This window comes from Rhincodon typus, chromosome 6, assembly GCF_021869965.1.
Source record: "Rhincodon typus isolate 14 chromosome 6, sRhiTyp1.1, whole genome shotgun sequence".
Taxonomy (NCBI): domain Eukaryota; kingdom Metazoa; phylum Chordata; class Chondrichthyes; order Orectolobiformes; family Rhincodontidae; genus Rhincodon; species Rhincodon typus.
In genome coordinates this window covers 58,538,570-58,563,301 of record NC_063337.1, presented here as the reverse complement: position 1 = coordinate 58,563,301, position 24,732 = coordinate 58,538,570, and the positions used below count along the sequence as shown (strand labels likewise).

The window sequence follows — 24,732 nt, the reverse complement described above, 5'->3', positions numbered from 1 at the left end:
CTCAAAATTGCTTAGCCCTGTTTATTATATGCTGCTTCCACTGTTTGGCAATGCAAGTCATCCTGTGTTATAGCTCCACCAGAGTGACATCTCATTTTTTAGGTTGTCTGGTGCTGCTCCTGGAATGTCGTCCTGCACCCTTCATTGGATCAGGATTGATTTCCTAACTTATTTATAGAGTGAGAAATATGCCAGATCATGAAGTTACAGATTTTTGGTGAATACAATTCTGCTGATGCCTATTGCATGCAATGTCTCACGGATGGCCTCCTTGAGTGCTTTGTTTGTTTGAATTCCATCCTTTTAAACATAATGGTAGAGCCAAACATCCCAATGAAGGGTATCCTCAATATGAAGATGAGTCTTCATCTCTGTGAAATCTGTGCATTGCTCACTTCTACACATACTGTCATGAATAGATACATTTGTAAAAGGTGGCTTAGTGAGGATGAGGTCAAGCAAGTTTTGCCCTCTTGTTGATTCCCTCGCTATCTGTTGCTGACCTAGTTTAGCAGCCATATCCATAAGGATTTGGCTATTTTAGTCCATAGTAGTGCTACCAAGTCATTGTTTTTTTTGATTGACGTTGACATTGAAGTATTCCATCTAGAGTACATTCTGCAACTTTGTGACCCTGAATGCTTATTCCAAGGGATCAACATGAAGGAAGACAAAGTCATCAGCCAATGAGGGAGAATGTATGTGGTTATGAGCAAAATGTTTCCTTGCCCATAAGACTTCATGGGGTCCACAGTTAATTTTGAACTCCCAGGGCAACTCCCTTGTGACTGTATATCACTGTGCTGCCACCTCTGTTAGGTCTGTCTTGTCAATGGGGTACGAGATACCCAGGGATAATGATAGTGTTGTCTGGAACATTGAAATGATTCAATGAATAGGATTTGTCAGGCTGTTGCTTGATCAGTCTGTGGGACCACTCTCCCAATTTTAGCACTAGGCCATTCGTACATTTCAGAAGGGATTTTAATATAGATACATGCAAAATGTGAGTAAGGAGGGCTTTGCATGTTCAAGAGGTCTGAGTTTTCCATTATTGTTTCTGGTGCCTAGGTTGATGCCTGGTGGTCATTCTGGTTTCATTCCTTTTTTCCTTTCCAGTGATTTGCTACAACTGAGTGACTTGCTATGCCATTTCAGATGGTGGTTAAAAGTCAACCATATAGCTGTGTGTCTGGACTCACATGTAGTCAGACTTAGTAAGAGCAATAGTTTTCCTTGCCTAAAGGACCTTAGGGAACTAGCTGGGGTTTTCTGATAATGGTCATCATTATACAATTTTTTAATTCCATATTTCATTTAATTCAAAAAGCACTGTCTGCCATGCTGAGATTTGAACCCTTAATCCCAGAACATTAGCACAGGACTCTTGACTAGTAGCCTAATCCAATGACAATACCATTACATTACATCCTCTCCTCCCATTAGTGAATTAGAGTCATAGAGGTATACAACATGGAAACAGACCCTATGGTTCAATTTGTCCACGCCGACCAGGTTTCCCAAACTAAACTCGTCCCGTCTGTCTGCTTTTGGCCCGTATCCCTCTAAACCTTTCCTATCCATGGACATGTTCAAATCTCTTTTAAATGTTGTAATTGTACCAATCTCTACCACTTCCTCTGGCCCTCTGGCAGTCCATTGCAATATATACACCACTCTGAGAAAAAGTTGCCCCTCAGGACCCTTTTAAATCTTTCTCTTCTCCCCTTTTAAACCTATGTCCTCTAGTTTGGGACTCTCCTGCTGTAAGCTACCATATTCAGCGATATGAAATAGTGAAAACTTACACAATAAATGCATATGCCATCAAATAAGGGATACAGAGGGCTACAGTAAATAAGATTTTTTTTAAAATGGCAATGAGGTATAAAAGTGCATTACGATGAAAGATAGTCTGGATCTCTACAGCTCATTAGTGAAGTACAGAGTACATTCATCAGATGTTCTGTCTGGGCCATCCACCAACAGTCTTTGCCAGTAGTTGTCAAAAATGCAGTGTCAATTGACAGGCCTAATCTTAAACAACTGCATCTTTATGTATTCAGTAAAAATAATGTAGCATACTTCAAGGCTGGGACTTTGAGGCCATTTCTAGGGTCATGGTCTCTACTCATCCTCACCCACAACTTCAATTTAGGGGTGAGCCCATCCATAATCCTGACAGCTGCCCCATTGCCCAACTTTGCCAGAAACTTGGCTCAGTTAGCTTACTATAAATTAGACTCAATGTAACTGTTTTTGATCTGTTAATAATCTAACTCACTTTAGCTCCTAGCAGCTGTTGCAGTTTTTGGTCCTCGCTGAATATTCTTTATTCATGCTTATCTTAAGGACAAGATCAAAGGGCACCTATGTGATGTTCTAAGCAAATTGATCACATCAAATAGAATATTTGTATTTATACAACAACTTTCAGCATTATTTCAGCTTAGAAAAAGTAAATAATTTTGTCTAAGAAACCATTTGCATACATTTTAGAATGGATTTTAATACAGGTACTTAAAGTGATACATACCATTAAGAAATAAATACATGTTCCTTGTGAAAAGGTGCCTCTGACAAAGGTGTAATTCTGGGCTTAATATTATATATCCAAAAAGTAAATGAACTCTTCAAGCTGAGCTGTATAATTAGACTAAATATGTATAGAAGTAATCACAAATGAATTTTTGTAGAATTTCAACTGATATTCTGCTCTAATATTGGTATGAGAACACATAGCTAACTCAAACAAGTGTTTTGGATTTCTGAAACCAAAGCACCACATTTGCATAGGCTTTCTGCAAAATCATTTGAAGAAGTGGCTACAGAAATTGTTTTTATTATTTCCAGAATCTCTAGCCATTATTAAAAAGATTTAGTAGATTAACATCTAGAATAAGGAGGCTACCTTATACTGAAAGGTCAGGTCTGTATCCTCCGGAGTTTAGAAAAGTCAGAGTTGACAATGAAACATATAAAATTTTGAGGGGACTTGACTGGGTGAATGTCAAATGGATGTTTCCTCTGGTGAGAGAATCCAAACTCGATCATGGTTTCAAAACAAGGGGTCACCCATTTGAGATAGATGAGGAAATTTTTTATTTTTCTGCAGCTCATGAGTCTTTGGAATTCCCATCCTCAGGAGTGGATGCAGAATCTCTTCACATTTTTAATCAAGAATCTATCTGCCTTACCAAGAAGATGTAACATTATTGGAGATATGCTGGAATGTAGAGTTGAGGTTAAAGTCAGATCAACCACAATCTTATTGAATAGCAGAACAGGCTCAAAGGGCTGAGTGGTCTACTCTTGTTCCTTGTTTATATGCTGAATTAGAACATATATAAACTATCCTGCATTATTACATCTTCATATGCTATATTTACAAAAACTCAATAAAGGACATACAGTATAGCTACCAATTCTGTTCCAGAATAGGAGAGCCTACCTCAGATTACCATGGAAGGGAAAGGTGTTCCTCAAAACTTGAAAGCTGAAGCTAGCTGTCTCGTACTACGTTGCAGTAACTCGCAGGTTGTATTCTCCACCTAAAGGATGCTGCTGTTAAGCCAAATGGCTTTGTCTACCACCATGAGTAATGTGACAGAAGCTTCAGGCTTGTGTAATGCCTTGCATGCCGAAGAATGGTGGAGTGAAATACCTCCCATTGAGCATTGGCAGCATGCTGATTGTGCTGAACCAGTTCATGCTTGCAAGCCTCCGTTTCCTACATCCGCACTGTAAGACAAAAATCTTGGATATCTTGTCTCTTTTTAGCAATTTTTAATTAGAATGTGTAATTTACAATCACCAAGGAGTAATTGATAGAATCACATTATTGCACTTCAGGGCAAGCAAGTAAAAATACATAAGGGACTTAAGAAGTGAATTTAAGCCAGGAAGGAGGAAATTCATTAGAAGTAAACATAGAAATATTCACCAATTTGATTGAATGTTCTGTTTTAAATTTATATCTATGTATTAGATGGTGGCCTAATGGGGCAGACCATGCAGTAAGGCATTGAAGATTGAAATTGTCAGAAGTATTTAAGACGATTTGGAAAGGCCTTTCAAGGAGTCAACAGTAGATGCACAAGAATTTTTCAGAACTGTCCATGGACTGAAGAGTCTTTCCCAAACCCAACATTCTCATTGTCCTACGTTCCTTTATCTTAAAGACGTTGCTTGCTCTGCCACTTTGTAACAAATTTATTAAGTCACATACTTTGGGCCATAACCATTAGATTTTCTGACTGCTGGGGGCGTGTAAAAATCCATCTTGAGGTATCGAAAAGTAAGAGGGAAAGGCCTGAGTGCAGTAAAATTATCTTATACCACTATTGTGTGTTCACATTCTTAGCAGTTACATAACCGAGTGCTGATGCGGTCGGGGCCCTGACAGTAGGAGAGTTGGCAGTGGGGCTGCACGTATTCACACTCTGACCGAACATTCCCCATCGTGCTGTCAGCCTGGGCGAGGGGCGTTGCTGGCCAGGCACAGCTGCAATCGTCTCATTGAAAGGAGAATACAGGACAGGTTATGAACCAGCAACTTCGAAAATGCAGAAGAGCCAGACCGAGCACCTCTATAAAATATTAGTCATCGGCGATCTGGGTGTAGGAAAGACCAGTATTATCAAGCGTTACGTGCACCAAAACTTTTCTCAACATTACCGAGCTACGATTGGCGTAGATTTCGCTCTCAAAGTACTCCACTGGGACTCAGAGACTGTAGTTCGATTGCAGTTATGGGACATAGCGGGTAAGATTTTGTTAGTCATTCCCAACAGCCTGTCGTTTCGAATGAAGAAACTAAGAGCAATAGTTGCTAAGAAACAATCTCGTGTATGCCTGCAGAATGATCTTGCAACTGCACAGACATCTATTCTGAATGTTAATGCATGCATTTAAAAGCAGCATCAGACAATTATTGTTACACTATTGCTTGACCGACACGTATGCATGGACCGTAATTTCACTTGGAAATTGTGGCATTATAAATAATTACATTGCAGTTATTAGTTAGTTAAAAGTCAATTTGCCTTAACCGTTTGAAGAGATGATTGTCGCGGCACTCATTCTTCCAAAGACGAACAGAAATGAATCAGCAGCATCTGTTTGCAGATAATGATGAGCGCAGAGGACAGTCTTCTCTGGTGGATTTAAAATTAGGATAAAATTAAGATTATGGGACCATCTAAACAACTCCCTAACATTATAGTTAGGTTAATCGATCTAAACTTCGAGAAGGTGTACGTAATGTGGACTTGCAAATGTGAAGTTTTGTATTTGTTCCAGTGCATTAATGTATACTTCATGTTCCACTAACATGACGGTTTCTATGTCTTTCTCGTTACGTGTTCTGTTGTGTAAAGCATCCTCAATCGCTACGATCATGAGCAGTTTTATTACTTCCAGCTGTCTAAAGCCAAACAAGGGCGCAGTTCTCTCCTCGGCAAAAAAGTGATATGAACAAGTCATGTGTTGCTACATCATGTGATTCAGATCTGGACCGACGTTTCAAGCTACTTTTTTGTGGAATTGCACACAGTTTTAAGTAAGAGAAATACGGTTGGATAAATGTGACCTTTATTTGTAAGCATTCAGCAAAGTGAAATGATTTCAACATTTCCAGAATTTGAAGAAATCTGTTTAAAGATGTGGAAGTTTTATCTTGCTGCACTACCCACACCTTTTCAGATTGGTATAGTGTTTTAGGTTTGAATGCATTCCTTCCTGAGAAGCAAGTGAGCTTTAGTCATTTGAAGCGTAAAATTGAACATGGACCTAATTTTGCCACCTTGTCAAATAAAATCCTTGGAGACAGCATTTAATTTTGAAGGCTGAATCCCTGGGCCTGCAGCACCTGAGATGCTTTGAACGTTGTCAGTTAACATGATGTACCAAATGTTTCTGTGGCACCGGAAACAAGTATTAGGCCTCTTGCATACAGTGAAGTAGGGGCAAAGACCAATTTCAGAAAGAAGTCTCATGTCAGAAATTAAGTGATGCAGAGACTGAGCATGCTGTGATCAATACCTACAATTCCATCTGCAACTTAACCAGAGACTGAATTTGATTCGTTTTATTGTCACATGTACCTAATACAGTGAAAAGCTTTGTTTGCAAGCAGTACAGGCAGATCATAGTAAGCAAGGACATACAGGTCATAGGGTAAATGGTTATAAGAAATGTTAGAGTTAGATCTGCTGTAGGGAGCTCTCAAGGAGTTACCAGGTGTTGGTACCATCTTGAATCCCTCCTGTGGAATCGCAGGAAATTTGGATCCGCAATTGGCAGAGTAGCAGGCAGTGGAGGGAGATGGTTTTTGGATATTTTTCCAACTGGAAGGTTAGTGTTGAGTCCTTACAGTTTGTAGTTTATATAAATGATTTAGATTTGGATGTAGGAGGATTGATCACTCAGTTTGCAGGCAATCTGAAAAAGGTGGGATTGTAAAAAGGGTAACCTGATACTACAAGGTGATATAGACAGGCTGTTTAGATGAGCTGATCAGTGGCTAATAGAATTCAATTTGAATAAGTATGAAGTGATGCTCTTGGGCAGGACAAACATGGCAAAGGAGTATATAATAAGCAGTAGGACCCTGGGGGAAGCTCTGAGGATCAGAGGAACCTTGGTGTGCATGTACACCGGTCCCTTAAGGAATCAGGACAACTGGATAAAATAGTTAAGAAGCCAAATGGTATACTCTGCCTGCCTGGGCTTATCCTCACTTTGAACAACTTGTGGTTTAACTCCTCCCACTTTTTTCAGGTCAAAGGGGTAGCCATGGGTATCTGCATAGGGCCCCAGTCATGCCTATCACTTTGTTCCATGTACCACACATTCTTTGTTCCAGTCCTACTCTGGTCCCCATCCACAACTGTTTCTCTGGTAAATGGACGACATCATCGATGCTGCTTCCCTCTCTCATCCAGAATTGGAAAAGTTTTTATCAATTTTGCTTCCAATTTCTACCCTGCTGTCACTTTCACCTAGTCCATCTCTGACTCCTGCCTTCCCTTCCTTGACATCTCTGTTTCCATTTCTGGGAATAGGCTGGCCACCCAATATCCACTACAAACCCACTGACTCCCACAGTTACCTTGACTTTACATCCTTGTATCCTGCTTCCTGTAAAGACTCTACTCCTTTCTCCCAGTTCCTCAGCCTCTATTGCATCTGTTCTAATTATGCCAACCTTGACAAGGGGACCTCCAAAATGTCGACCTCCTTCCTCAACCTAGGATTCCCCGTCACTGTGTTTGACAGGGCCCTCAGAAATATCCAACTCACCTCCTGCACTTTGGCCCTCACCCCTTCTCTTCTGACCCACAACAGCAATATGGTCCCCTCATCCTCACCTACCATCTCACCAGTATCCACATCCAAAGGATCATTAGCTGCCATTTCTGTCATCTCCAATGGGATGCTGCTACCGGACACACTTTGCTCCCCTATCTTATCAACCTTCCACAAGTACCATTCCCTCTGGAACACTCTCTGGACTACTTCTCCTCCACTCCCAACATCTCCCCATACCCTTACAGCACCTTCCCATGCAATCACAGAATGTGTTACGTCTGCCCACTGACTTCCCCTCTCTTCACTGTCCAAAGCCCCAGACACATCTTCCAGGTGAAGCAGTGATTTGCCTTCACTTTAGTCAATCTAGTCTACTGTATTCGCTGCTCGCAATATGGTCTGCTCTACTTTGGGGAGACTAAGGGCAGAACTGGGCAACTGCTTTGCAGAACATCTACATTCTGTCTGCAAAAATAATCCTGAACTTCCAGTTGCCTGCCATTTCAACAGACCATTTGTTCCCTGGCCAACATCTTTGTCTGAGACTTGCTGCAGTGATCCAGTGCAGCTCCATGCAAGCTGGAAGACAGCAGCTCATTTTCTGTTTGGGAACCTTGCAGCCTTCTGGACTTAATATCGAATTCAACAATCTTAGGGCTTGAGCTCCTGTACCTGTGTCCTTAACCCAACCCACACATCAGGCCTTGGCATCACATGGGCTGCTACCATAAACAACACATTGTCAGCCATTAATGGGCCTCATTAGCAGCCATTCATTCTCTCAAGGTGACCTTTACTCATTGTTTTGTTTGCCCAACCTTTTTCCTGTCTCTCTAGGCTCCATCTCTACCTATTGTTTACTCTTCACACCTCCCCCTCCCTTTCATTAGCAAAGATACCAATCTTAACCCAGCCGCAATCACTTCTGAAGAAGGGTCACTGGACCCAAAATGCTAAATCTGCTTTCTATCCACAGATGTTTTCCAGCAATTTCTGTTTTTGTTTCTGATTTCCAGCATCCACATTTCTTAGGTTTTATTTTGTTTCTCATGGTATACTTGCCTTTATTAAGGACACTGTGGAGCATTTGCTAGGCAGAGACTATCGTGGATAGCATGTATAGAAAGGTGATCATACTTCAGATTCAGATTTCACAGGCAGGAAGGAAATGGGTAACCACTAGGCAGAGCAGGAGGGCTAAGCTAGCAGTGCAGGAATCTCCGTGGCTATTTCCTTGGTATATTATATTGTATATAAGGTATATTATTTTGGATACCGTTGAGGGGCATGGGCTGTTAGGCAATGACAGCAGCAGCCAAATTCATGGTATCATCGTTGGCTCTGCTGCAGATGGAGGGAGAAATAGGCTTAGAAATTCTGTACTTGTAGGGGATTCAGTCATAAGGGGAAGAGATTGGCATTTCTGTAGCCGCAAACAAGAGTCAAGGATGTGTTGCCTCCCTGTTGCTGGGGTCCTGGATGTCTCAAAGCAGTTGCAAGGCATTCTGGAGTGGGAGGGTGAACACCCAGTGGTTGTGGTACACATCGGTACTAACGACATAGGTTTAAAAAAAAAGAGATGAGGTTGCATTACTGGTTAAGGAGTATCTCACAGCTGCACTGATGGGACTCGTGCAGCAAGGCAGTATGGGTAGAACTCTGGAATCGGAAAGGTGAAATCACAATGCTGGGGGTATACTACATGCTTCCCAACAACCAGCAGAAGATATAGGAGAGAATATGTAGGTAGATTTTGGAAAAATATAAGAGCAGGGTTGTTGTGGGTGATTTTTAACTTCCCCTATATTGACTGGGACTCGCTATGTGCTAGGGGCTTGGATGAGACAGAATTTGTAAGGACCATTTCTTGACACAGTGTAAACAGCCCAACCAGGGAAGGGGTTATACTGGACCTGGTTTTGGGAAACGACCTCAGCTAGGTGAGTGAAATTTCAGTGGGGAGGTATTTTGGGAGTAGTGACCATAGTGGGAGTAGTGAGAGTTTTAAGATACTCCATGGATAGTGATAACAGCAGTCCTCGGGTGAAGGTGAACTACAACAAGGCGGCACGGTGGCTCAGTGGTTAGCACTGCTGTCTCACAGCGCCAGGGACCTGGGATTGATTCCACCCTTGGGCGACTATCTGTGTGGAGTTTGCACATTCTCCCTCTGTCTGCGTGGGCTTCCTCTGGGTGCTCCGGTTTCTTTCCACAAGTCCAAAGATGTGCAGGCTAGGTGAATTGGTCATACTAACTTGCCCATAGTGTTCAGGGATGTATAGATTAGGTGAGTGAGTCTGGATGGGATGCTCTGGGGGTCAGTGTGGACTTGTTGGGCCAAAGGGCCTGTTTTCATACTGTAGGGATTCTATGATTCTATGATCTCCAGGAACTGGAGAATTTTGATTGGAGGAGGCTGTTTGAGGGTAAATCCACATCGGACATGAGAGTATTTCAAACAGCAGTTGATGAGAGTTCAGGAAGGGCGTGTTCCTGTGAGAATGAAGGATAGGTATGGCATGTTATGTGAACCTTGAATGACCAGGGATGTTATGACCTTGGTCAAAAAGAAAAAGGAAGCATACACAAGGTCTAGGAGGATGGGAACTGACGAAGCCCTTGAAATGTATAAGAAAAGTAAGAAAGAACTTAAACAGAGAATTAGAAGATCTGAAGGGGGTCATGAAAGGTCATTAGCAAGCAGGATTAAGGAGAATCCCAAGGCTTTTTATGCATATATAAAAAGCAAGAGGTCAGCCATTGGCACACTCCAGGACAAAGGAGGGAATCTATGTGAGGAGCCGGGAAGGTAGGTGAGGTCCCAAACATATACTTTGTGTTGATATTCATCAAAGAGAAGGAATTGGTAGAGGATAATCTCCCAGGGAAAGGAGTGTCAAATTTCTAAGCCAAGTTCCTATTAAAAAGGAAGAGGTGTTGTGCATCTTTAAAAAGTATTAAGGTAGATAAGTCTCAAGTCCTGATGAGATTTAGTCTAGAATTTTGAGGGAGGCAAGGGAACAAATTGCTGGAGCATTGACAGACATCTTTGTGTCCTCTTTGGCCACAGGCGAAGTCCCAGAGGACTAGAGAATAGCCAGTGTCATTGTTTAAAAAGGCTATCAGGGATAATCCAAGAAATTAAAGGCCTGTGAACCTCACATCAGTGGTAGGGAAATTCTTGCAAAAGATTCTCAGGGACAAGATCTATACACATTAAAATGCAAATGGACTAATTATCAATAGACAGCATACTTTTGTGCGGGGCAGGACGTGCTTGATTAACTTGATCGAGTTTTTTTGAGGAGGTGACGATGATGATTGATGATGGAGAAGTGGTTGATGTTGTTTACATGGAATTCAGTACAACCTTTTGCAATGTCCCTCATTGCAGACTGGTGCAAAAGGTAAAGTCATTTGGTACCAGGGGTGAACTGGTAAGATGGATACAGAACTGGCTTAGTCATAAGAGACCGAGGGTAGCAGTGTAAGGATGCTTTTCGGAATGCAGGGTTGTGACTAGTGGTGTTCTACAGGCATCAGTGCTGGGACCACTGCTGTTCATGGTCTGCATAAAATATTTGGAGGAAAACCTAGCTGGTCTAATTAGTAAGTTTGCAGATGATACAAAGATTCTAAGGTTTTGGAGTAGACTTGTGGCTCAGGTTGTGGGTGTTGAGGTTGGTTGGCTCGCCAAGCTGGTTTGTTGTTGTTCCGCAGATGTTTCGTTACCCTGCTGGGTAACATCGTCAGTGCAGCCTCCGATGAAGCACTGTTGTGTTTTCCCGCCTGTTATTTAAACTCTGGAGTCCGTTGAGCTGGATTACCTCCCTTCCGGTTTTCCTTCGCAGTGGAGTGTATATGGGGTCGAGCTCTGTGTTTGTTGATGGCTTTCTTCGTGGAGTACCAGGTTTCTAGGAATTCTCGTGCTTGTCTCTGTGTTGCTTGTCCCAGAATCTTGGCATTGTCCCAGTCAAATTGGTGGTTCTCCTTATCCATGTGGATAGAGATGAGAGTATTGGTCATGTCTTTTTGTAGCCAATTGATGTTCGTGTACCCTTGTTGTTAATTTCCTTCCTGTTTGTCCGATGTAGTGGTCTCTGCAGGGAATCTTGTATATGACATTGGTCCTGTCGGTAGTGGGTCTTTGGTTCGGGTGAGCAGTTGTCGTAGGGTTGATGTGGGTTTGTGTGCTACTCTGATGCCCAGTGGTCGTAGGAGTCTTGTGGTCAGTTCAGATGTGTTCCTGATGTAAGGTAGTGTTATGAGTGTGGCAGGGCATGTAGTATCTTCCTGGTGTAGTTCGTGTAGGCATCTTCTGACCAGTTTTTTGCATATCCATTATCTTTGAAAACCTGGAAGAGGAGAGCCTAGAACTCCACCCCATATACACTCCATTGTGAAGGAAAACCGGAAGTGAGGTAATTTTGGAAATTTAAATACAGGTGGAATTTATACAGTGAATAGCAGAACTCTTAGGAGTATTGATATGCAGAGGGATCTCAGTGTGCAGGTCCACAGATCACTGAAGAAAGTAGCCCAGGTAGGTAAAGTAGTAAAAAAGAGGCCAATGGCATACTTGCCTTCATTGGAAGGGACATTGAATATAAGGATAGATAAGTTATGCTGCAGCATTATACAACTTTAGTCAGGCCACACTTGGAATATTTTGTACAGTTCTGGTCACCTCGCTATCAGGATGTGGATGCTTTGGAGAGAGTACAGAAAAGGCTTACCAGGATGTTGCCTGGTATGGGGGACTGAAGCTATGAATAAAGGTCTAGAATGCAGGATGTTGAGGGGTGAACTGATTTGAAGTTTATAAGATTGTGAATGGCATGAATAGAGGGAAAAGTATGAGGCTTGTTCTTCGGGTCCTTTCTTAAATCATCAACATTAGCTCTTCCGCAATTGTGTATTCTCACATCTGATATTTTGGAGTCTTTTTACATTTAGTTTAACTATAACATGTGATAACCTATTTCACTTAACTATTTAATTTCCAACAGCCAGACCCAACGCTGCTTCCTTTATGTTAGATTAGAGACATATGGATCAAGAAAGTTCTCCTATGCATTTGTCAAAAGTTTCTGTACTTGTTCATTCACAGGAGATTGGTTTCTCTGACTAAGCACGTTGTCTATCCACAACAAATCTTGAGAAGATGGTGAAGTGCTTTCTTGAACTGTTGCTCAAGTACATCCACAGTTCTGTTGGGGAGGGAATTTCAGGATTTTGACTTGGCAACAGCAAAGGAACACTGATATAATTCCAAATCGGGATGGTATGTAGCTTGAAGGGGAACTTGATATTCTATTCTCCCCACCACTGACGCTCAGTAGCAGCACTATGTACCACCTACAAGTTGTACTGTAGGGATTCACCAAGGCTCCTTCGACAACTGCTTCAAAACCCATGACCATTTCCATCTAGAAGGATAAAGGCAGCAGCTACATGGGAACACCACCACCTGCAAGTTCCCCTCCAAGCCACTCACTATCCTGACTTGGAAATATATCACCATTCCTTCAATGTCATTGGGTCAAAATCCTGGAACTCTCTCCTTAACAGCATTTTGGATGTACCTACACAAAATGGAGTGCAGCTGTTCAAACAAAGTTCACCACCACCACCTTTATTGAGGGTAGCTAGAGACCGGCAATAAATGCTGGGCCAGTCAGTGACACTCCTATTCCATGAATGAATAAAAGTAAATCTGCTGATCTAGGCAATCCACATCTTGGATTTGGAAGGTGATGTCTGAGGAGCTATGCCAAGTTGTATATATGTACATAAAGCTACTGTGTATTGGAGATATAGTTAATCAGACCTCATCCACCTGCAATAAAGCAGGCTGATTTATTCTCAATGTTGTTGAGGTTCTTGAGGTTTTCTGGAGCTGAACTATTCCAGGCAAGTAGAGAATATTCTACCGTATTCCTGACTTATGCCTTGTAGATGGTATGCTGGCTGTAGGCAGTTAGGTGAGTTGATTGCTGAATAATTACAAACCTCTGATCTGCTCCTATATCCACAGTATTTATATGGCTGGCCCACTTCAGTTTCTGCTCAATGATGACCCTCAAGATGTTGATAGTGGGAAATTAAGCAATAGTAATGCCATTGAATATTACTGGGAGATGGTTAAATTATTTTTTTGTAGGAAATAATGATTGCTTGTCTAATTATCAGTCCAAGTCTGAATGTTACCAAAGTCTTGTTGGATATGGACATTGGACTGCTTCCTTCTGTCTATTTGCCTACGACTAGCACTGTTTTTCCATCTGTGTGTTAGGGTAATAAGTTCCTTCTAATATTATGACTGCATTTTCTTTTAGATGCCTTTGAAGTTTCCCAAAAATTTGCTCATCACTTGTTTGGAACTATGTCTTCAAATATGTGGAGAAATGTAACAGCTTTCCTAAAAGTTCTCAACTCCAGAAAAACAGTTCCAGTCTTGGAACTGTCGGTTATATCCTTTTAGGAACTACAATATTATCCTTAATTAATATTATCGTATTCTCTTCTCTTCATTTCTCTAATTTCCTTAGTAGTTGGTATCCAGAAACATTAAGAATCCATTCCTGTCCTTGTTTGAGCCATAGAATCATAGAATCCCTCCAGTGTGGAAACAAACAGGCCCTTCAGCCCAACAGGTCCACACCGACCCTCGGAGCATCCCACCCAGACCCATCCCCCTATAACCCACCTAATCTAGGCATCCCTGAACACTACGGGCAATTTAGTATGGCCAATCCACCTAACCTGACACATTTGGACTATGGGAGGAAACCAGAAGACCTGGAGAAAACCGACACAGACATGGGGCAAATGTGCAAACTCTACACATGGACAGTCGACCGAGGGTAGAATTGAACCCGGGTCCCTGGCGCTGAGGCAGCAGTGCTAACCACTGAGCCACCATGCCACCCCAATGTCTATGGTACAGTAACCATGTCATAATATCATATGACAATTTGTGTTACCGCTCATCAACTTCATTTGTTACACTAAAAAAAATTGACATACAACTCAATAGCTCCTTCATTACTTTGTTACTTTCCTTCGTATGGTTCCTGCAATGGTCAGAACGTTTTTAATTTCATGCTGTTATCTCACTCCACTCTGATCTCTTTGCAGTTCCTATTTTTTTTAAATTTTCTGGTTCCCTTACTCTTGCCAAATCAGTTAAGCCCTCAGCAGGAGTGAACCTCTTAACAAATTTATTGGTCTTGGTGTTGTTTAGGTGTAGTACGTTATGTATTCTTCCTGCAGAACTAGTCAATGAGATTCATGAGTAACTTCTCACAACTTATGAACCAATTTGAACTATTTTACTTCTTATTTAGACTTGCTATTTTCTTCAGCTACTTAGTTCCAAATATGTGGTCTTTGAATGGGAGGACACAAATTATTTTTCTCCAAATATTTTGCACTCCTGTCCTCACTTGACGGTTTTGACCTTTACAGGTTAATCACTATCACAAAATTAAAGGATACATATCCAATGTTGAATAGTATGTTTCTAGAAAATTGTTTAATTCCTTCTTTGTGATTAATTTATTTTTAATCTATAAGTAGTTTGTGGGACTTCGAGTTTTTTAAGCCATGTTCTCAGAATCTTTGTGGCACAGTAAATATTCATGAAATAAAGAATCATAAAGCTAACAGCACTGAATGGGACAGAAGTATTCATACTCGATGTACATTCTAATGAATCAGTGGGCTGTGTTACTGAGGTGGATACTGCACTTTCAGTTGGCATTGTCATTGGTCAGGAGCAGACAATCATTATTCCATCTCTTGACCTGTGTGGGCATGGAGCTAAGTGCTACCTCAGCTTCTTCCATACTGCACAGAAATTTGTTGTCTGGTACCTGGCTCCTCAAAATATTTATCAAATTGTCTAAAGAGTGTATTATTGTATTATTAAATTATTTTGTCAATAAAGACATCCCATTTTGTATCATTGAACTAAATTTGTGAAATTTCCACATCAGCTATTCCCTTGAGATTTAGACACTGAGCAATTGAATGAAAGTGCATGAAGATGCTGAAGTTTATCATTGGATGCCGCAATACTTGATTTACAAAGGCCTGTAAAGGAAGCCAAGAACTTCTATATGTATAAGGTGCACCCTGCAGAACTACAAGGGACATCAGGGAATCAGAATTTTCCTTATTTTGTAAAATCGGCTGTTTTTTTTTTTAACAATATGGAAGGCTTACTGTCCCCAAGGCTAAAACATTTGGTTTTGTTGTTTCCATATGAGTGGTATAAGTGGTCAGTGTACTTTGCTTCCTTTTCAACTGCATTATGATCTTATTACTCAAGTATGTGCATTGTAATTCAACTGTGGGTTGTGACAGTATTGCTGTGTGGTATGATTTGTCTGTCATTCAGATTACTGTATTCCTTTAGTTCTGTGAAAATATAAATTTTTTTTATCATATTCAATATTATCTACTTGTACAGAATCCGGTTTAATGCACATGTTAATAAACAAATCAAAGATGATCCACTTCATCTTTCAGACCATCTTTGGGCTTGGTATTCTCATAATTTTTATCTTTCTTCCTGATGAATACAATGGGCACAAAGTAAGTCAAAGACTGTGATCATCAATGAGTGACTTACTAGACTCACGCCTAACTCTCTAGATCGTTTCATCATATACAAGGCACTGTAAATTTGCCCTATTCTTCTGGATGATTGCAGCTTAAACAGTGTTGAAGAGGTTTGACACCATCCAAGACAAAGCTGTTCAGTGCCTTGGCAGCCCATTCACCAGGTTAAGTATTTTTGATGTCCACTATCAGTGAAATTTACCAGCAGTTTGTCATATGTTTTATAACTTGGATCGGAGGAATGCATTGGTAGTCAAGCCCCACTACTCTGAGCCACACCATTAATACAAATGTTTCGGTTTAATCGCCAACATGGCCAATTGTTTCCCTTTTGTACTTCTACCAAGTTTCTTTAACAAACTCAACAACTAACTTATTATAAAACAAACTCGTTTCATAGATCATAGAATCCCTACGGTGTGGAAACAAACAGGCTTTTCGGCCCAACATGTCCACACTGACCCTCAGAGCATCCTACCCAGACCCATATCCCTATAACCCACCTAAGCTACACATCCGTGAACACTATGGGCAATTTAGCATGGCCAACCCACCTACCCTGCACATCTTTGGACTGTGGGAGGAAACTGGAGCACCCGGACGAAACCCACGCAGACACGGGGAGAATGTGCAAACTGCACACAGACGGATGCCTGAGGGTGGAATTGAACCCAGGTCCCTGGCGCTGAGACAGCAGTGCTAACCTCTGAGTTTCTACAGTTAAGTGACAAAACTGGTTACTATCTAAGCTATGTGTTCACATGGCATGAAAGATAACAGTAACTCTGCAGAGATACTACTTCAAAAAGAGCAAAAAAGCAATCTTATTGATCAATGAACATAAACAAAATACGGAATTTAATGAATTCTCAGTCTAGTTTTTTTGTTTTGTTGATGAAATTGAATTAAATAACATTCCTTTTTAGAAGTATTGGAATGGAACTCGCATGTCTTCTTGGAAATTAGGTCACTCGTTTAAAAGTAGTAATAATAAGCAAATGGAATATCCTTCAAACCAGGCTTCAGTTCTGATGGAAAACAAATTGTGTCTAAGTCTTGGATAAATCCAAGTCCAGATAGTGATCATGTTTGAGATTTTGAGTTTCCAAGGCAGTCATAATAGTGAGATGGGGAAACCTCATTAACTCCCCAATTATTTCAATCAAAAGAGGGAGATAGAGAATTACAGCCTTACTACAGCTTTGTTTGTTTTTTTTTCCTTCACACACACTAGGTGGTGAAACCGAAACTAATCCAGAAAACATTGATAGGCAACCATTAGTACAGAGCAGGACGTCAAAAGTAATTATCTCTGGACTCTTACCTGAGCTGCCTCCTGAATGGGTCAAACAGATTAGATAATCAAATGCATATATCAAAGAGTGATGTGAGAAGAATGTATTGGTTTTAATTTTCTGAAGTTCCATTCATTCAGGGACAGTCCATTAGATTGGAAGATAATGACTGTAATGTCTTTATTCAAAAAGCGAGGAAAATAGGCTAAGCTTGTACCAGAGATAGTAGGAACTGCAGATGCTGGAGAATCCGAGACAACAAGGTGCAGGGCTGGATGAACACAGCAGGCCAAGCAGCATTACAGGAGCAGAGAGGCTGATGTTTCGGGCCTAGACCCTTCATCAGAAAAGGGGGAGGGGAAGGGGGTTCCGAAATAAATAGGGAGAGAGTGGGAGGCGGATAGAAGAGGGATAGAGGAGAGGATAGGTGGAGAGGAAACAAACAGGTCGAAGAGGCGGGGATGGAGCCAGTAAAGGTGAGTGTAGGTAGGGAGTTAGGAAGGGGATAGGTCAGTCCAGGGAGGATGGACAGGTCAAGGGGGCGGGATGAGGTTGGTCGGTAGGAGATGGAGGTGCGGCTTGAGGTGGGGGGAGGGGATAGGTGGGAGGAAGAACAGGTTAGAGAGGCAGGGACGAGCTGGACTGGTTTTGGGATGCGGTAGGGGGAGGGGAGATTTTGTCCGTCCTCCCTGGACTGACCTATCCCCTTCCTAACTCCCTACCTACACTCACCTTTACTGGCTCCATCCCCGCCTCTTCGACCTGTTTGTTTCCTCTCCACCTATCCTCTCCTCTATCCCTCTTCTATCCGCCTCCCACTCTCTCCCTATTTATTTCGGAACCCCCTTCCCCTCCCCCTTTTCTGATGAAGGGTCTAGGCCCGAAACATCAGCCTTTCTGCTCCTGTGATGCTTCTAAGCTTGTACCTACTGGAGTTTAGAGCAAGAGTGACTTGCTTGAAGCATACAGAATCCTGAGAGGTATTGGCAGGATAGAAGTGGAGAAGATGTTTCCTCTTTTGGGAGAGTCTAGAAGCAAGAGTCACTGATTTTAGAAAAAACTCAGGATTTGCCTATTTTAAGCAAAGATTAGGCCTTTTTTTTGTTTTCTGAGGATTGATTTTTTTTCTTTTCAAACTCTGTTCCTGAAAATGTGTTTGAAGCCGATTTCTTGAATATTTTTCTGGCTGAGGTAGATAGATTTTTGTTAAGCAAGGGTTGAAAGGTTGTCAGGAATAGGTGGGAAGTTGGATTTAAGGTTGCAGTCAGATCTACTATGATCTTACTGAATGGTGGAACAGACTCATGGACTGAATGATTTCTGTTCCTAATTCATATTCTGGGATTTTTTTTTTTACAGTTAATCAATATAGGCATGACTATTGCTTCATTTAAAATGAATGAAAGTCATCAATGTGAAGCATTAGAACTTTCAAGGCCTTGAATATGTTGACTATCCAGAGTTCTGTGTGGGTGGGACCTTGGCTAAAAAATTAGCTTGAGATACACATTGGGTTGTTGCACAAATTTAATTAAGATGAGTTGCAGCAGTCACACACAGTAATGTTCAATCTGATTTGCTGTTGTGTTGCTTTGAATAAAATACATCTAGTCAACCATTTCTTCACTGGTTACAGATAGTTTTATGAAGTGGAATGTGCTGTCATAGCGATTTATGTTAGAAAAAATGCAACATACAAAGTGAATTTAACCAGAAGGCGTGATCTGAGATCATAAGAAATAGGAACCGGAATAGACTGTTCACTCCCTCGAGCCTATTCTGCTATTTAATATGATCATGGTTGATCCAGCACACCTCATGTCCACTTTCTTACCCTTTCCCGATAACCCTTGGCTCCCTACTGATCAAGAAACTATCTCTGCTTTAAATATTCACAAGGATTCTATCTTCACAGCGCTATATGGCAAGGAGTTCCAAAGACTCTCGACCTTTTGAGAAGAAATTTCTTCTCATTTCAGATTTAAATTCATGCCTCTTAATTCTGAAACTGTATTGTCTGGTTCTAGGCTCCCCTATAAGGGGAAACATTCTTTCACCATCTACAAGACACTAGTAGGCAAACCTACCTGGGGCTGAACAGATGCCTGGTCAATGGCAGTTCTCTAATTACCAGCAGCCTGGTTCATTTGTCCCTCGCCATCTGTGGCGCTGTCACAGTCTTGTGCTCCCAAGCAATCCAAGGCTCAGGTTTATACCATGGTGGCACTATCTAGGCTAGTGAGAGGTGCAGGAGGTATCCTTACCAAAGCTTCCTTGGAGACCTTTATACTGTCATCCTCGGAGGTTGAGGATGTAACTTTAGGTGGAGTAGGAGTAGGCCTTTTCTTCACCGAGGTGGTGATTATCCCACTGGAACCTGCAAGACAAAAGAGAGAGAAGGTGGCATGATCAGTGGTTAGAAGTGGTGTGCAATGATGTAGGCTGAAAGCAGAGTTACTTGATAGTTGCATTCAAACAAAGAGAGATACTTACTCAGTTGGAAGTACATGGATGTCTCAGCATTTCCAGCCTTCAACTGCCAGCGTTGAAATTCTCCTAAAAAGGGATAAGGAGTCAAATCTCAGACATTCTTCTACCTCTGCGCTTGTTCTCCCTATTTAGGTCTGTCTTCTCCTATAATGAGATCAAGGGTTGAGTGTGAGCTAAAAGTGAGTGGTAGGGCTGTTAGTTGCTGGTGCAGAAGTGGCAAGGTGTTCAGAGGGAGTGGGTAGACAGTGCGGAGGCTGTGTAAGGTCAGTAGTGTGGGAAGTCTGGGCTAAATAAGGACGAGCGAGGAAAGATGCTGTGGCAATGGTGAAAGTGGCAAACCATGGTGGGATGTAGGTACAGTAGCAAAAATAGTGAGTGTGAGTTTGCAGAGAGAAGAGTGGGCAGTTATCCTGGTATGGCAGAGAAAGTAATTGATCTTCTTAGAACACTGGTAGCTCTTACTCGGAGCTATTGAAATCATACTACCAGGGTGGCGACTTTGGACCAGGCTGCCAGGGTCTGGTGATGTGGCCTCCTCTGGTCCTCCAGGAAGAGGATGTTCTTCAGCTCCCCCAGCACCTATAAGACATAAGAAAAGAAGACATAAGAAAAGAAATTAGGCCATTTGACCCATCAAGTCTGCTCCACCATTCAATCATGGCTGATAAGTTCCTCAACTCCATTCTCCTGCTTTCTCCCCTTGATCCTCTTGATAATCAAGACATATTTCTCAACCTCATTCTCCTGCCTCCTCTGCAGTGCCCCTCCACCAGTACCTCTAGGTTCCTGTTGGAGAATCACTGCACCATCTTCCACTTCTGTGTCGATGTGCAGGGCAGCTTTAGAATGCCAGTGCTTGCTTGGGTGCACAGCATCCATTTTAATATGGCACAAGTCCCACAGCTGTTGGTCTTTTGGTGGATATTCAGTGAGTGGCTTGTTTTTATGGGAGGAGCACGTGGGAGATGGGAATAAAATCAGACATGACGGACACTACAGGGTGGCTAGGTAGTTAGACAACACGAACTATGGCATTGAATCTCGCTAGGCCTCAGTGAGAAATCATCCAAAAAATTCAAAAGCAGCTCGTACATTTTTTTTTGGCTAAGATTTGCCTTCAGTCTTTCTAATCCCAGCACACAATATAAATATTTGTTAGCAGCATAGTGAGGTCAAGAATATAATAACTTTGGAGTAAATTATTGCAGATGCTGGAATCTGTACTGAAAACAACAACTGCTGGAAATCACAGTGGGTCAGGCAGCATCTGCGGAGAGAGAGCGAGCTAATGTTGAGAGTGTGGATGAAGAGTCCATGGATGCTGCCTGACCTGTGATTTCTAGCTTTTTTTTTTGTTTTCAGTATTATAATGTCTCTCTCTTTGAATTCAGCAGGACCTGAGGGAAACTCGTTATTCTGAATTTTTCAACCTCAATCCACTCTTTGTTCCCTTCAAGCCTCTGAATAAAGATTCAACCTACGAAGTTGTTACCAGGGAAGAGAATATAGAGCAATTGGGTCTTTTCCTCTCAACATGGAGGGAGAAGACATTTAACAAAGGTATTCAAAATGATAAGGATTTTGATGACGTATTAAGAGATTTATTTGCGTTAATTGGTGAGTCAGCAACTTGAGGGCATACACTTTAAGAGCACCATCAAAAGAATGAAGAGACGTATTAAGAAAAATGCAGGTGTTTAAGACATACGGTGGTAGCACTGGTGTTGATCTTCGAACCACAGCCATATTTGACGAATGTTACAGACCTGCCCTTTGTAGAATTCCAAAGATTATTGATATCACTCATCTTGGAAATTTAGTAATCAGTGGGGACTCACTTCTTTTCCTATGCTTCTAATACTATTGTGAAATTGCAAATGAATTTGGTTACAAATTAACCATCTTGGTTGTCTCGATCATTTTTTTTGTGTGGTTGTAAGGCCATTGGTTCAGCTGCTTTTGTCAAGTTTTCAATATTATGATTTCAGCTTCTACATCTGATTGTGACCATGACAGGATTAGAGTCTTGTATGTGTGGTTTTGCAGAATATGTTAATTAACAACTGGTTTAACCTTTTAAAATCTTGAAAAATTCTTGTCACCTTTAACCTTAGCCTGAGTATAGAAGTAAGAGGCTAAAGCAGATGAATGCACCATTGGAAAGCTGGTACTGGAGGGAGGGCTTAGATTTTTTGTGACCAGCTCGATGTGGGAATGGGAACTATACAAAAAAGTGGGTTGCTCCTAAATACACCTAGAATTGAGTTCCTTGTGGAGTATACGTGGAGAAATGCTGAGAGTATCAAAATGATGGTCAAGTAGAACTTCAATTATCAATTATTGTGGTGGGTGTTTGGTGAAGCTTGTCAAAGGTATAGATGTCCTTTTAAATGTATGTACGTTCTTTTTAAGTATGAAAATACAATATTCTCAAAGGTTGCTAAAATACAAACTCGGGCATTATTTTGAGTATTAGGTATTTTTATAATTTCATTAGAGATTTTCTGATTATTATTCTGTTTAATGTATTTGCTCAACTAAAGAGTTTGGGAAATTACTGCCATAATTTCTATTCCTTTGTATTCTTTGAGCTATTAAGGACAAATGACCATTTGATTATTTTCGATATATCCAAGACAAGTTCATGATTCATGCATGTGGAGTCCTAAGCCTCTTTTGATCCTTACTCTTTCTGCAGTTAAGTAGTGCTCTGGTCAATCCTTCATTGAAAGTTGGAGACCTTACATTTGCCATTATTCTAATGATTTGCCACAGTTTTGCTTATTTCCTTCATCTATTAAACTCTTTTTAATTTTATGTTTCTAACTATGCCACAAACAATATTGTTTACCTTTTTTGTGTCATCAGTAAACATGGAGCATTGTGTGTGGAACCTTTTAGATGGTTGCAATGTTTGTCATGCTCGCCTTTGCATTATATTGAACAATGACTAAAACACTGTTCACTTCATCTGGTATTAGATACACACAAATGCCATTTTGAAGTAAATTATTGCTAAACGCAATATAAACAGATGAGTAAGTGATCAGGGACCAGTTAAAAACATTGGATTGCCCTTTTATTAAATTTAGTAAGAGTCCATTCATTGCATGTGGCTGGAATTGCAAACACAAAATGTGCTCCAGTTGGGGATTTCAGATTCAGCATCAAGCATGTAATTTAATGCTCAACCTTCCTGTTCTGCCTTCAATTAATGCCAATTTTGAGAGCCTAATACCACCACCACCCAGACATTCACTCATTGGTGCTGCGGGTAGTGCCATGTGAGAATCCCAAAGGAAAAGAACAATGCCATTGGTTCTTTCAGTAACAGCTGCAACCACTACCTCCCTGGTGGCAGTGCTGAGAATGGAAGAGCTGCTAGTCTCTTGCTGGCCTCATGAGTAGGGAAGATGCTACTACCTCCATTAAAAATTTACAGATGTTTATATAGCCTTGAGGATATGTAGGATGTAGTTTCCACACTTTTACAATGTATTGAGTATACTCGACTCAAAATGAAATCAAGTGGAGAGTGCAAAAATCGATTCTTTCTCCTCTGTAATTACAATCAGCTGCTGTGATCACAACGTTATCATTTCTAACAGTGATAACTTTGTCTTGTTTTCTGTGCTTGAGATATAATAACATTAAAAGTTTGCATTCTTGTTGACGTATGACAAGGTTTTTAATAATTGTCTGACATTAAATTAAGAGTTTCATCCTAGTTTTGGCTGGAAACAAAGGGGTATTGATTAGCATGTGACCAAGTCACTCAGCTGATAAAATCCCAGTACTAAGTCATGGGGCCTGAAGAAAATACAAAGAGCAACGACCAGTATGGAATGTTCAGTTTGCTTAACTCCTATCCTGACATCTAATGGACAGTACAAGAATAATTTCTTATTAACACATGATGCATTTATAAGTGAACTGCACAGTGTATTGAGTTTTAAATGCTTTTTTGATGTCTTTCCCCTTTTCTGTATCATTACCTTTCTCGTACTCATTATGCGGGTACACTTTTACTGACAAAGTAGCTTTAGGATTAGTTACATATCTAGTTGTTAGTTGGGTGGGACATAAGGAATCTTCTAGTGCTAGTTTGACATTTTTAAGTCTGATCCTTGGTTTCCTCTTGAAGCTATGAGCCAAAGCTCTGAAGATTGCAATCTGGGGATGATGACTGGTCAATAATTTCTGTTCACCCCATAAGGATGGGATCATGGTAGATTGCGTCCCCAAGTCATTACTGCTGTTGTACCTCTTAAGAGTAGCAGGTGTAGGTCAGGGAGATGCTGGCAAAATAACTGGTTGAGTTCCTGTAAAACATTCTGTAGATTGTATATGTTGCTACCAAAGTATGTCAGTTATGAAAGGGTGATATTGAGAATGATGGAAGCGATTATGATTGAGAAAATTTATTTATGCTGAAAAGTATCAAAACTTATGAGCATCATTGTGGCCTCAATCAGAGATGGTAGGCATTGTGTTATAGCTCTAGCTTGAGTGTTGTATTTTGTGGAGGGGTTTTTAAGAGTCAGGAGTTGAGCTTTTTATTGCAAAGTGACCAGCTTTTGTTTTATTCATTTGTGGGATGTGGCCAGCATTTGTTGCCCTTGAGAAGGTGGTGGTGAGCTGCCTTCTCGAACTGCTGCAGGCTACCTGCTGTGGGTTGACATAGAATGCCATTAGGGAGAGAATTCCAGGATTTTGACCCAGCAACAGTGAAGGAACGGTGATATATTTCCAAGTCAGGATGGTGAGTGGCTTGGAGGGGAATTTGAACATGGTGGTGTTCCCATATGTCTGCTGCCCTTGTCCTTCTCGATGGAAATGGTCATGGGCTTGGAAAGTACTGTCTGAGGATCTTTAGTGAGTTTCTGCAGTGCATCTTGTAGATAGTACACACTGGTGCTACTGAGCGTTGGTGGTGGAGGGAGTGGATGCTTGTGGATGTGGTGCCAATCAAGTGGGCTGCTTTGTCCTGGATGGTGTCAAGCTTCTT

The 24,732-nt window shown here is 41.2% G+C and overlaps 1 protein-coding gene across 2 annotated transcripts in view; it reads left to right on the top strand.

The window, feature by feature from the left end:
* Positions 1-24,732, top strand: part of rab38a (RAB38a, member RAS oncogene family) — a 545,157-nt gene that overhangs the window by 21,694 nt on the left and 498,731 nt on the right. The window contains exon 2 of one of the 2 annotated variants that reach the window (XM_048598094.1): positions 21,119-21,284. In XM_048598094.1, coding sequence (XP_048454051.1) covers positions 21,119-21,284 — 166 coding nt within the window. Of the gene's footprint in view, positions 1-4,363; positions 4,766-21,118; positions 21,285-24,732 lie in introns of both variants that reach the window. The other variant, XM_020511314.2, reaches the window with a different exon arrangement.